Source organism: Ciona robusta, chromosome 11 (genome assembly GCF_009617815.1).
Source record: "Ciona robusta chromosome 11, ASM961781v2".
In the NCBI taxonomy this organism is placed as follows: Eukaryota; Metazoa; Chordata; class Ascidiacea; order Phlebobranchia; family Cionidae; genus Ciona; species Ciona robusta.
This window is the reverse complement of record NC_143245.1, coordinates 4725244-4739385: the sequence shown is the minus strand read 5'-3', so window position 1 is coordinate 4739385 and position 14142 is coordinate 4725244. Positions and strand designations below refer to the sequence as shown.

At 35.1% G+C, this 14142-nt stretch overlaps 1 protein-coding gene across 10 annotated transcripts in view; it reads left to right on the top strand.

The window, feature by feature from the left end:
* Positions 1-14142, top strand: part of LOC149728601 (uncharacterized) — a 34307-nt gene that overhangs the window by 11517 nt on the left and 8648 nt on the right. For 4 of the 10 annotated variants that reach the window (XM_089889187.1, XM_089889192.1, XM_089889191.1 and 1 more), the window contains 32 exons: positions 35-190; positions 382-509; positions 570-664; positions 991-1101; positions 1379-1542; positions 1766-1827; positions 2314-2413; positions 2683-2841; positions 3501-3628; positions 4224-4303; positions 5100-5251; positions 5591-5646; positions 5909-6005; positions 6433-6591; positions 7057-7187; positions 7801-7889; positions 8281-8379; positions 8455-8606; positions 8671-8726; positions 8803-8899; positions 8994-9149; positions 10703-10830; positions 10891-10985; positions 11404-11505; positions 11670-11818; positions 11890-11945; positions 12015-12111; positions 12234-12389; positions 12890-13017; positions 13078-13172; positions 13673-13774; positions 13946-14094. In XM_089889187.1, coding sequence (XP_089745313.1) covers positions 35-190; positions 382-509; positions 570-664; positions 991-1101; positions 1379-1542; positions 1766-1827; positions 2314-2413; positions 2683-2841; positions 3501-3628; positions 4224-4303; positions 5100-5251; positions 5591-5646; positions 5909-6005; positions 6433-6591; positions 7057-7187; positions 7801-7889; positions 8281-8379; positions 8455-8606; positions 8671-8726; positions 8803-8899; positions 8994-9149; positions 10703-10830; positions 10891-10985; positions 11404-11505; positions 11670-11818; positions 11890-11945; positions 12015-12111; positions 12234-12389; positions 12890-13017; positions 13078-13172; positions 13673-13774; positions 13946-14094 — 3684 coding nt within the window. The remainder of the gene's footprint in view (positions 1-34; positions 191-381; positions 510-569; positions 665-990; positions 1102-1378; positions 1543-1765; positions 1828-2313; positions 2414-2682; positions 2842-3500; positions 3629-4223; positions 4304-5099; positions 5252-5590; positions 5647-5908; positions 6006-6432; positions 6592-7056; positions 7188-7800; positions 7890-8280; positions 8380-8454; positions 8607-8670; positions 8727-8802; positions 8900-8993; positions 9150-10702; positions 10831-10890; positions 10986-11403; positions 11506-11669; positions 11819-11889; positions 11946-12014; positions 12112-12233; positions 12390-12889; positions 13018-13077; positions 13173-13672; positions 13775-13945; positions 14095-14142) is intronic. The other 6 variants (XM_089889188.1, XM_089889189.1, XM_089889190.1 and 3 more) reach the window with 6 other exon arrangements.

The window sequence follows — 14142 nt, the reverse complement described above, 5'->3', positions numbered from 1 at the left end:
AGTGTTAAACCTTTTTTTTTATTTTAATGTCCAGGTTCGATCAAACGCTGGTGCGGATGGTGCTGGAAGAACAGCAAGAAATTCTGGTTGGTTGTATCCAAATGGTTACATCATTCATTTTGAATCATTTCAAATCTACGGCACACAAGACCCAACTATTTGTGAAGTTTATTTCCAAATAGAGAACAATGTAAGTCGAAGTATTGAAATACAAAAATATTTTATTATGCTTTGAGATGTGAAAGTAGGTGTTGGTAATGAGTTAAAAAAAGGTTAAATTGATTTGGGCAATGCTATTTAGATGGGTTGGCTTGATTACATATTTATATGGATAATTTAAATGTGATATTAGGGGGTTTAGTAGTATATACCTTTTTTCAGGCGTGGGGTTCAAATTTCCGCACAAGGGTCATCTTACAAATATTAGGTAATGATCAAAACAACGTACGAAACCATGCAAGTATAAGCAGTACATCCAGAGCTATGTTTGGATACATGCTCCTATCAAAGTAAGCATCTGAATGACTTGTATTAAATAGATTGCCTTTCTAACTAAACATCTAATACAGACGGGGTGTAAGAGGTGATTTAATCACAGAAAATGAAATTCGGAACTCGTTGTATGAGATGGTGAACCTCATAGCTGGACCTGGTCACAACCTTCGTAAGTTGTATATTTTACTTAAGCAGAATTTTTTTATATTGGTGGCAAGTATTGATTTTCAAGTAAGTGTGTCTGACTTGAATTATTTGCTTGAATAGTGGTTGTGGTAAATTGACGAAGTCCATGTTAAAACACAGACAAACATCTTAGTCATTGTGGTTCAATTGAATGGTTGAATGTAACTTACTTTATCCTTACGCGGCCAGAAAACGGCAGTTGTTATAACACGGGTCTTCTGTTTTATACATGTCGGGTCGGCGTGCTAACGAACTGTGCTACGGTGCCGAATTATACCTTGTACTTTGATATCTATTTTGCATTGACAGCCACTCCATTCCCCATGCTCCCCAAACCAAATGTTGATTCTTCCACAACTGCCATCCCTGCAACAACAACTGTGGATCAACAAACAACAGCAGCAACAACAACAACAACTAGTGAGTTCTCTCACAAATTCTAACTTTTTTTAAATGAAAAAACTTTATAGCAACTTTGTTTTTAAATTCCTTGTGCCGTGGCAAAAAAGGCGCGCCTGCCTGTAACTCAGAGGTAATTGGTTCAAGGTTTGTCGCTGGTACCATTGTGGGCGTATGTGTCCTTGGGCAGGATATTTAAGTGGTTGGACTTGATTTTACTAGATTATTAATTGCAATACGATTTTTGCAATTGAACAAAGTGTATTTCCTTTTCTATAATCTACAAATATTTGTTTAGATTTTGCCACCGTCAAGGCCATTGTTTTGGCTTTGAATGCTTCCTCTGACGTTATCAGAGCAACCCTACCTGACTTTTATAACTACACCTATGATGGAACATCCATTGGCGATCCCACATCCATTGGCGATGGTGGCAACGATATGTACGACGTTGGTAATGAGGTAGGTCAAATATTTGACGTTTGGTTTAATTTTTTTAACAAAATATGCCAGCACTCATTGCTGCTCTTATATGTATATATATATATATTATATATGCAATTGCACAAAGTGCATATATTATATATATATATATATATCGAGACACAAGTACTACATCAATTTTCTAATCCAATATCAAGCAAGGCGATTTAAAAAAAAAATTTAATTGTTTTGTGTTTAACAGATACAAGTGTTAAACGGAACAGGATCTGTCACAGTTAATTATGGCTTCAACAATACATTTGGGTAAGTCTGGATGTAATAACTGATTGAAATATACTAAGTTCATGGCTGAGCGTCTTCTTTTTTTGGCTCTTGACCGAAAATTCTGACAGCTTTGATGCGCTTGTACATTAGCGAGCATGTTATTGTACATGATAATGAAAAATACTAAAAATGAAAAAAGGTAGCTTCACTTTCTCCTAATTGTTTATTTTTTTTCCTAACTTCTGCAAATTTTGAGTGGTATGTGGTTTTCCCTATCCCAAGCTTTTTTGACTTCAACATACTCCTAGTAATGGATCAATGAAAGCTCTCTTCTTACATGCATGTCACCAAAAATATTCACCTGGAATCCACTCAAAAAATATGTTCACACACGATTCGTGGTTGTTATATTGACTTTTGTTTTAAATAAACATTCTGACTTATTTTAAGTTTTACTATAGTGGGTTTTGTGACTGTCTGTGTTCAAAGTAATTTGCAATTTAACATTTTGTCTTGTTTATTTAGGAATGACGTGTATCAAGCAGCGAACATCCCTGGGCATCCATTCCAACTAGGAATATGGGTTGGCAATGAAAGACGAACTCTGAATACACTTCAGATTAGAGTAAGATAGTGGTTTTTATCAAGTACTAACTAAACTCTTGGAATAAACAACCTTGTTCCATAACAACAGCATGTATGTTCACCTTTAACACTGCCGTAGATTTATTTATATATACATTATATTGTTTTTTGTTGAAATCATACACTCCAATTGCGTGACCGTAGTAACAAAATTCTTTAACAAATCTACGAAAAACAAATGTCAAGAAAGGGCCTATTAATTTAAAAATCAAAAAAATAGTTTTGTTTAACTTTATTTGATGTATACAGGTAACTTCGGATTTTGGAGCAGACGGCAGTGGGTCAGAAACAACACAGTCCGGTAACGTAGAACTTGGAAATTTCCAACTCACCTACAAGGCTAGACAGATCTATAATGCCGGTGACCCAAGTGTTTTAGAAGTTTACTACGTTGTTAATAACACCCAGGTATATACTTTAGTAAGATTTGTGAGCTGAGTGTCCAGGTTATTAATATTTTAAACGCGGGCAAGCCTTAAGATTTTATTCATTTTAAGTTTAGCTTTTATGAGGGGTATTCACACACCAATACCCCTTGGTTAAAACTCTAAAATAGCATAAAAATTTATAGCATGAGGGAATTGGGCAGCCTTATAGTCACAAATCTCATGTCCCCTACTCATGCCTTGCCGTAGGAACTCACCCATACAAAATATGAATAATGAATGAATGTTACTTGGTTTATCCTCTCATGGCCGGAAAGTGACAGTTGTTACAACATGGGTGTTCTATTTCATATACCTTGTGCCAGCTTACAAGTTACCATGTATGTTTCTTTGTGAAAATCATTTTGATGGGATTTTTTTCTTTTTTTTGTATATGATTGATAATTTAGGCAACCTATTAGTGACCATTGGGTTGGAGCAATTGCTGTTAAGTCTTTTATGGGAAAAAATACAGCTACAATGATAACAGCGACGAGCCTTGAATCTATTACCTTTGGATTAAAAGTAGGCTAAACACTTTGCCACGGCACTGGAAAAAAAAAATGTAGTTTAGTTTAAACTTACATTTAAACGCTTTAGATCATTCTAATCTTAGATAATATTATTGCTATTCCTTTGCAGCAATGGTCCTCTAATACTGACTGGTCTTTTACACTTACTGTTGGCATTTCTGGAACTGCTCGAGATCAAAACACAGCCACGCTTAACAGCATGAGCAACGTGTTTTTCGGCTATACTTTATTGTCAGCGTAAGTCTGTTTATTTATACATAACTGATACTGGTTTAAAACTATATTCGTACACATCATGTAATATTTCTCACATGGCATTTCCATACAAGATGTTCCGTTTGCAGTCGGGTTTCACGACTCAGGTTATAACTGATGAGATTGTTTAAACATTCGCTCAATACCTCCGGTTACGCGTGACGGGCTCTTGTTAATTATAGTTTTATGCGCACAGGGCTAAAGCAATACTGATAACAAAATACTTGCAATGTGTTTTTATTTCTAAACTGCAACATTGTTGTAAACTGTTATTCAAACGGTATCGTCGGTATAGAAATTTAGTGTTGACGCACCTAAGGAATGCGTGTTTAGTCGGCAACACAATCTTTTTAAAATCAAGTTATTCATTTAAACACAAATGTGCCAAAAATATTTTTTTGCGTATTTCCCATATGATTGTGAAAAACGTTTATTTTATGCCTAATATCAAGTTACACTAATATGGTTTTATATACCAAGCACACATGGTATGTTTAACACCTCATTTCTACAACAACTGAAGAACAAAACATAGTTAAATCATTGTTATACCACATATTCACTTGTAAACCAACAGGAGAAATGGTCGGTTCACATCGAATACAGAACTTGCTGCTGTAATGAGAGAATATCTTCAAATCATTTCTGGTATCCCAGGTAATGTGCTGTTTAATATAATATGCAATGTGCTTACATAGAGTTAGTGTTTCAGTTACGAGGATTTAAAGGCATGAATACAATGAACATGAAATGATAAAGTCATTTATTTTATCCCCATGTGGCTAACAGTTATAGCATATGCAGTGGCGCAGCAAGGGGGGTTTAGGGTGTCGCTACCCCCCCCGTTTTAAACCCCCTAAAAAATTAATTAAAAAAAAATTAAAAATTTTTTTTTTTTTTTTTTCTGGCTGTGCCACTGAGCACATGTTTCCATTTCCTACACTAACTCATTAATGACCACTGTGGTAATTTAAGCGTTTTACCAAAAACATAACAGCAGCAGAATCGAGCTTTGAACCAAGTATCATGTTGTCAATATGCAAGCATTTCAGCTAACGTGCCACTGTGCTGGGCAAGATATAAATAGACCAAGTAGAACAATTAACAAACCAATTAATTCACTAATGGGTTGTCCAAATTTATCAGCCAGACATAAAAAATCCCAAAACATAATCACTAGGGAAGTAACATACTTGGTAACTAGTAACTTGGCTCGAGGTGCATGAACAGAACACCCCTTTTATAATGACTGTTGTTTCAAACCAAATACCTCACTAATGAGTTGTCCAAAATTACCACACATAAAAAATGAAAAATAATCACCCACAAAGTAACATACATGGTAACCTGTAAGCTGGCACGAGGTGTATGAGCACCCGTGTTATAACGACTGTCAGGCTACACGGGATAATGCAAGTTGCATTCTTTCATTCCTTCTTTCAATTTTCTGCAGATTCATCTGCTTATGTAGAGCGTTCTGTGCAAGCCATTTCAAACTTCAATCAACAAATTACTGACCAAGTTCCTGATTTCTACAACTATATATACGATTCAGTTGACCAGATTTCTGATGGTGGGAATGACATGTATGATGGGGGGAACCAGGTATAATGGTTTGGTTATGTTGTAGTCATTCCAGCTAATTGTGGATTTTTTTTATTGATGTATGTCGTAGTTAAATAGGATTATCACTTTATACACCTTGTATAAACAAAGACTGTCTGTTATATTCTATATACCATGGATCCTAGGATTTAGGCCAGGATTGGTCTATATTCCCAAAACCTGGGATAATACCACTGTTTTTTGGAGCCTGCCGCCTTCCCAAAGGTAGGCGACAATGGCTTCAAAGACTGTCATAAATGTACATTTATGCCCACCGTCAAATACCATATACATGCTGAATGTTTTTGGAAAGAAAAAAAAACATTATATTAAATTCAGATTTACTTTGGACAAGGGCGATCACTACAAAGAGCTGTATACAATCGAACTTATAGGTACAATTACTTTTAATTTGATTTTTTTAAATGCTTTTTCGATATTGTCAAGGCATACTTAGACTGCTAACTCTGAATGAACCAGGGATACAAGGTTCAAAGCTCAATGCCGGGTTCTTGAGCAAGAAACTTAAATTGGTTTAACCCAGTAGTCAGTAATGACTGGTGCAATTTGTGAGTTGCATAAAAATAAAAACCCACAAACCTTTTTAAATCCTTATTGTAGTTTTCTAATTCATTTAAAGCATATATGCATTTTAAGCTTGTCGGGTCACTCTTTTGCAACTTCGGCCATTCATCCATTCACTGCATTGATGTGGGTTACTGGCAATGAAAGATCAGACAACTACACCATTGAGGTAAAAATATGGCATATCAACTTTTTTACTATTAGTATAGAAAAAGTAATTTTCTAATCTGTCTCCCAATAAGTATTGGTTCTTTGCTGATTGGATTTTGATAAATTTTCATAACTAGTTACAGTCACTCGTATTTACATATATATAGTAGGGTGGGGGGAGATAGGACACCTTTTCGTTCAACTTTCTCATCCCATTAGGTAGTAAACAAAGAACATTCAAAGAATTATAAAACTGTATCCTCACGAGTTCATGACCCTCATTGACTGTTGTTAATTGTTCAAAACTCTCAGGGTATTTAGATATTATGTGCTGAAGGTGTCCTGTCTTCTCCCACCCTGCTATACTAAACAATTTGTTGTTCTCAAAAAAATCTCCCCATAAACAAAGACCTCATGGTTAAGAATTACTTCCAAAATATTTTCAGGTTCGTTCAAATCTTGGGTCTGACGGCAATGGACTGTTGACAAGATTTTCTGGTTCCCTGTACCTTAATAACTACTTGGTCATGTACAGAACCTTCCAAGTTCACGGTGCATCTGACCCCACTGTTTGTGAAGTTTTCTTTCTTATTTCAAGTCCTACAGTAAGTTCTGCATGTTTTCAAAATCCGTATCTTTCTTAACAATAATTTTATACCTGTGTGGTGGGCAATGACGGTCATATAAAACTTATTTTCTGTTTCATACACTTACGAGTTACTATGTATGCAACTTTGTTTGTGATTCTTAATTTTTTATGTATGGCCAGCAGTTCAGACAATTAATAAAGGACCACTGGATTAGTGTAATGTTTCAACTCTAACTTAACTCCAGATACCCTGGTGTTCTTAGGGCCTTACATATACATTGTAGAATAACCCATTTTTGCAAAATTGTATTTATAACTATAGGCAGCGTGAAGTGAGATACAGCATTGCTTAACACAGAATAATGACTAATTCCTTGTTGGAAATTTTACTGCAAATTTGGTATTTTATAATGTGAATTTGTTTTTATTTTATGGCAATTTTAAAAGCATCCGTTGTTAAAATCGAAATATTTTTCTCCAGGTTTTACAATCCTCCTTTAACCCTTCATTGAACTTGATAGTTACAACCACAAATCAAAATGGTCTTATAAATCGTGCCAATGTGCCTGGCAGCACAAGAAACACCATGTTCGGTTATTTACTTTTATCAAGGTATAATATTCTACCTTTATGTCATAATTGGTTTTATTCTGATAGGGATTAATCTTGAGTGTTCGCATTTCTTTACATTTTGTTATCAGTTTAATTACATAGCATTAAATGTACTTTTCATATTTTTATTCTGTTGCTTGGAACAGTGTTTAGTGTGTATGTCTCACCCAGAGGTATAGGTTAAAGGCTTGATCCTTCTGCCATTGTGGGCGTATGTGTCTTTGGGCAAGCCACTTAATTGCATTTGCTCAAGCCTAGTGGTTCTTTTGGGTTATCTAAAAGCCATACATTAAGACAAAGAAAAAACATTAAAACAATTACCCACAAAGTTGCACACATGGTACCTGTAAAAAGCCATGGGTGTATGAAACAGATAACCCATGTTATGACTGTCGTTACCCTGCCATGTAAGAGTATATAAGTTTAGTTATTAAAAAAATGTACCGTATTTGTCAAGGGTCTTATGTTATATAACCGAAATACAGCATCTAAAAACATAAGCTGTCATATTTTCACTTATGCTAGCTTTACCTTTGAAAATGCACATAACATAAGTGTTCCAAATTCAAGTCAATAGTTTAAAAATTTAAGACGAAGAAATATTTCTTTACAGGAAAAATGGTAAATTTATCCCAGAACTGGTGGTAAGAAATACCATTTATGAAGCGACCAACCTTATTATGGGTCCTGGCTTTGGCTTAAGTAAGTAATATATATATATATATACATGATGAAATACCAGATTTACTGTGATTATTTGCAAGCAAAAATTAAACAGACTTATTAGGTTTGGGTTTAAACTTTCATAGCAGCTATTGTTTATTTTCATTTTTTTTTATAAATGGCTGATAGTTCACAGTAGTTCTATAATGTATAAGGTTCATGGCACATTTTTATCCTCGGAATTTCTTTGCTGCACATAAAATTATTAAAAAGGCACATTTTATAATTTTGCAGAACATATTTTAAAAAACTAGTGAAAAATTTCCCAGCGCATCCTTTCTTTTTACGCAGTCTGTTACACAAAACTTAAAAATTCTGTACTGGTTATATACAAAATGTCCCAACAAAATTACATTAATTTATCTTTTAGCCACCCCCTTCCCTCCTCTACCCCTACCAAACAATAACACCACCTCTTCAAGCACAACAGAAGCTGTTACTGGATTTCCAGCCACAACAGCTGCTTCAAGTTTGTCATTGTTTTATTTTTATACTTGATAAAATTACCTCAAAAAGGTCATGAATTATTACATTATCTGTATAGTATCTCGCCCTGAGGTGCAGCAAGCATTGAGTGCGATTTCAAACTACAGTGAGCAAATCACATGTCAAGTTCCAAACTTCTACAAATACAACTACGACTCAGTGAATCAAATTAGTGATGGTGGCTTCGATATGTATGATGGTGGAAACCAGGTAGGTGTATGAGAACCGGTTGGCTAGATAATAAAAAACACAATTTTTATATAGTCTTTTTTAGATTTACTTTGGCAAAGGGTCACAGTTGTTTAGAGCAAGTTACAACCAAACTTCAAAGTAAGTTAAGTTTTTATTTTACAAATTTTATATATTTGTTTTATTTGGAATGCTAAGTAATATGATGCTCTCACAGTTTCCCAGATTACACATTCTCAACATTGGCTACTTACCCATTCACTGCACTGATGCATATTGATGGGAATACTGATGGACAGAATTACACCATTGAGGTGACTGAACTCTAATAGTTTTTTCATGTTACAATCATATTATGGTAAAAAACACATATTTTTCCAATTTGTTTAATTGTAATTTGGTGTTCAGGTTCGTTCAGACGCTGGTGCAGATGGTTCTGGAATAACAGCAAGAAAATCTGGTTGGTTTTATCCAAATGGTTACGTCGTTCATTTTGAATCATTTCAAATCTATGGCACACAAGACCCAACTATTTGTGAAGTTTATTTCCAAATTGAGCACTATGTAAGTTGACGTAATGTATTACAAGGTTAATTAGGTATAGCAACCACTGTGGGAATGTGCTGAAGTTGTAAAAGCACAGCCTCAAGCACCTATGAAGTCATAAAGGAGATACACATACCAGAATACATGCCTGTTCAGTCGAAAAGCGTCGTTAATCAAAATGATACAGAACATGTGGTTTGCGGTTAAATAGAAGTCTTGTAATTCCCAGTGTTGCAAAATGTAAAATTCATAAAAAATATTTAATCAGAAATTATTTATAACAGTGGTTCCCAAAGTATGGGTCGCGACCCAAACATGGGTCGCACAGGATTGAAAAATGGGTCGCGCCAAGGTGATTTAAGTTTATTAAAACGAGTTTTTCCTTTTTAAGCGTTTGGGTTAGGATTGCGTTATAGTTTGGCTATATATTGACCATGTTTTTCTTGGCCAGGTAGACTGTTTGTTACGAAATAGTAGGCATTCACACGTGGATTCATTGCATCATAATAGCGATTCTTTGACCTGGCAATTAATTACGACATAATTGCAATTCACACGTCGATTTTTTGCGTCATAATAGGGATTGACACGTAATCATTGGGCATGTAGGAGGTTTAAAATAGGCTTGAATGTTAAAGAGGCACATGCGTCGTATTTTCGCCTTTACATGCGTTTTTCCCCAATAATATATTGAAAGATCCACACAAACAGTTGAATATTTTAAAAACTCGGGCATTCATGTCGATAAATAACTTTCAAAATGCGCGAAATCGTGTGGCATCACCGTACTTTCCACACGAACCGTTATGAATTAAACAGATGTTAGATTATTACGTCACAGAATGCGTATTGTTACGTTTGATCTTTTTTACAGATTACGTAATTCGTTAGGGGTTATTGGCTGGGAATTAGGGTTTTAAGGTTTTACTGTCATAAAACAGTGGGAATACAAGTCTATAACGTCCCGTAACGTAGGTAATACATCACTATTGTGACGTAACATAATACTATTGTGACGTAATAAATCGTTAACCTTACGCAAGTCAAGCGAATAACGGTGACGCAGCATGTTTTCGCGCATTTTTAAAGTTAATTTTCAACACAAACGCCCGAATTTTTTGCATATCAGTGAGGCCTATTGAACATTTTGAACCTAAAATTTCAGGTGGCCACCAGCTAAAGGATTGCCCATGGGTCGTGAGACGTTCATAAAACTCTGATTTGGGTCGCGCTAAAAAAACTTTGGGAACCACTGATTTATAACGTTTTTTATTATTTCATCATAAAAAAGTTCCAGAGTTTTTGTCTTTTTTAGTTTCACTTTTTTCAAATTTTTTACATATTTCGCTCTTGTGCGAAACATTGTAGCAATAGCATAAGGCTCACTGTTCGGCCCAGTTATCAGCCGAGAGTCGAAAAAGGAGACACTCAGGCATGAGCTTTTGAGGTCAGGCTCCTCTCAACACATTCCTGTCGACAAAGCCTATTTTTTTGATTGGGTAATAAATATGTGGACAATGTGGCTGGTTAAATTGGATGGTAGGGCATCAGTAATATTTCTATTTTTTCAGGATTGGGGTTCAAATTTCCGCTCAAGGGTCATTCTACAAATATTAGGCCTTGACCAAAACAACATACGTAACCATGCAAGTATAAGCAGTACATCCAGAGCCATGTTTGGATACATGCTTCTATCAAAGTAAGCATCTAAATGACTTGTATTAAATAGATTGCATTCCTAACTAAACATCTAATACAGACGGGGTGTAGGAGGTGATTTAATCACAGAAGATGAAATTTCGAACTCGTTGTATGAGATGGTGAACCTCATAACTGGACCTGGTCACAACCTTCGTAAGTTGTATATTTTATTTTGGCAGAAAATTCTTATATCACTGGCAAGCATTGAAAGCAAAATAAGTGCAGCTGACATAAAACTTTGTTAAAATACAATGTAATGGGTTCAAGGCTTGTCACTTCTACCATTGTGGGCGTATGCGTCCTTGGGCAAGATACTTTAATGGCAATTGCTCCAACACAGTGGTCACTAATGGGCTGTCCGAACTATCAGCCATACATAAAAAAAAAAAAATTATTACTTACAAAGTAGCATACTTGTTAACTCTTAAGCTGGTAGGAGGTGTATGAACATCAGGGTTATAACGACTGTCGTATTCCTGCCACGTGAAAATAAAATTGTTACATACATACATGTTTTATTTATTGTTGTTTAATTATAACTTGTACCTTGATATTTATGTTGCATTGACAGCCACTCCATTCCCCACACTCCCCAAACCAAATGTTGATTCTTTCACAACTGCCATCCCTGCAACAACAACTGTGGATCAACAAACAACAGCAACAACAACTGGTGAGCACTTTTTACCAATTAACTTGATTACATGAAACTTAATTAAAATAAAAAAGATAGAAAACTAACTTCATAATTTACTGTTTTATTCCTAATTTACCAAACATATTAATTAAAACTTTTTAAAAAAATTCCAGGAAAATTAAAAAAATCACTTTTTCTAGTCTACCCTCAAGTGCAACAATCATTGAGTGCGATTTCAAACTACAGTGAGCAAATCACATGTCAAGTTCCAAACTTCTACAAATACAACTACGACTCAGTGAATCAAATTAGTGATGGTGGCTTCGATATGTATGATGGTGGAAACCAGGTAGGTGTATGAGAATGGGTTGGCTGGATATTTAGATAATGGAAAACACAATTTTTAAAACCCTTTTTTAGATTTACTTTGGAAAAGGGCAGCAGTTGTTTAGAGCAAGTTACAACCAAACTTCAAAGTAAGTAATTTTTATTTTATTTTAGTTTAATAAGAATACAACATACATGTTAAAATTACGCTCTTGCAGCTTTGGAGATTACACATTTTCAACATTGGCTACTTACCCATTCACTGCACTGATGTGGATTGATGGGAATACCAATGGACAGAATTACACCATTGAGGTGACTAAACTCTAATACTTTTTTTAATGTTACAATAATAATTTGGTAAAAACCTGCTATAAAAATTTATTATTTTTTTATCAGATTTTCACCGCTTTGTTAAATTATAACTTGGTGTTCAGGTTCGATCAGACGCTGGTGCAGATGGTTCTGGATTAACAGCAAGAAATTCTGGTTGGTTGTTTCCAAATGGTTACGTCATTCATTTTGAATCATTTCAAATCTACGGCACACAAGACCCAACTATTTGTGAAGTTTATTTCCAAATCGAGCACCATGTAAGTTGAAGTATGTAATACAAGATTTATTTATTATGAATGAAACTTGCTTGATCCTCGCGTAGCCAGAAAACCACAGTCGTTATAACACGGGTTTAACACCTCCTCTCAGCTTATAAGTTACCATGTCTGTTACTTTGAGGGTGATATTTTTTTGGATTTTTTTATGTATGGCTGATAATTTGGACAACCCATTAGTGACCACTGGTTTGGAGAAATTGCCGTTAAGTGTCTTGCCCAAGGGCACATACACCCACAATGGTAGCAGCGGCAAGTCTTGAACTCATTACTTCTGGGTTAGAGGCAGGCGCGCTAACCACTGTGCCACGGCGCCGGGCTTTTATTATGTGTTAAAATGTAAATGTAATTGGTGGTAATAAGTTAAACGGAGTTATTAGATTTGGGCAAGCAATTTATATAGATTGGTCTGGTTAAATATGTGGACAATGTGGCTGGTTAAATTGGATGGTAGGGCATCAGTAATATTTATATTTTTTCAGACTTGGCGTTCAAATTTCCGCACAAGGGTCATCTTACAAATATTAGGTAATGGTCAAAACAACTTACGTAACCATGCAAGTGTAAGCAGTACATCCAGAGCTATGTTTGGATACATGCTTCTATCAAAGTAAGCATCTGAATGACTTGTAATAAATAGATTGGCTTTCTAACCAAACATCTAATACAGACGGGGTGTAAGAGGTGATTTAATCACAGAAAATGAAATTCGGAACTCCTTGTATGAGATGGTGAACCTCATAGCTGGACCTGGTCACAACCTTCGTAAGTTGTATATAATATTTTGCCAGAAATTACTTAGATCGCTGACATGCGTTGAAAGCAAAATAAGTGCAGCTGAGTTAATCCTTTGGTAAAACACAAACAAATGTTTTACTTATTATGGTTTAATTGAATGAATAAATAAATGTAACTTACTTTATCTTCACATAACGACTGTTGTTATAACCAGAAAACGACTGTTGTTATAACTTGGGTATTTATACACCTTGTGCCAGCTTACAATTTGCCATGCATGTTACTTTGTGGGTGATTATTTTTTCATGTGTGGCTGATAATTTGGATAACCTATTAGTGGCCATTTGGTTGGAGCAATTGCCAATAAATCTCTTGCCCAAGGACATGTACGCCTACAATGGTAGCAGCATAGAACCTTGAACCCATTACCTCTGGTTCAGAGACAGGTGTGCTAACCAACTGTGCTACGGCATGGGATAATAAAACTAACAATATCTTGTACTTTGATATCTATGTTATATTGACAGCCACTCCATTCCCCATGCTTCCCAAACCAAATGTTGATTCTTCCACAACTGCCATCCCTGCAACAACAACTGTGGATCAACACACAACAGCAGCAACAACTGGTGAGCACTCTTTACTAATTTACTTGATTACATGAAACTAAATTAAAATCAAGAAAATATATACAAAACAACTTTATAATTTATAATTTTATTCCTAATTTATAAATATTTATATAAATTCAAACTGTTTTAAAAAATGCAAAAAAATTAAAAAAAAATCACTTTTTCTAGTCCACCCACAAGTGCAACAATCATTGAGTGCGATTTCAAACTACAGTGAGCAAATCACATGTCAAGTTCCAAACTTCTACAAATACAACTACGACTCAGTGAATCAAATTAGTGATGGTGGCTTGGATATGTATGATGGTGGAAACCAGGTAGGTGTATGAAAATGAGTTAGTTAAATAATAAAAAACTCAATTTTT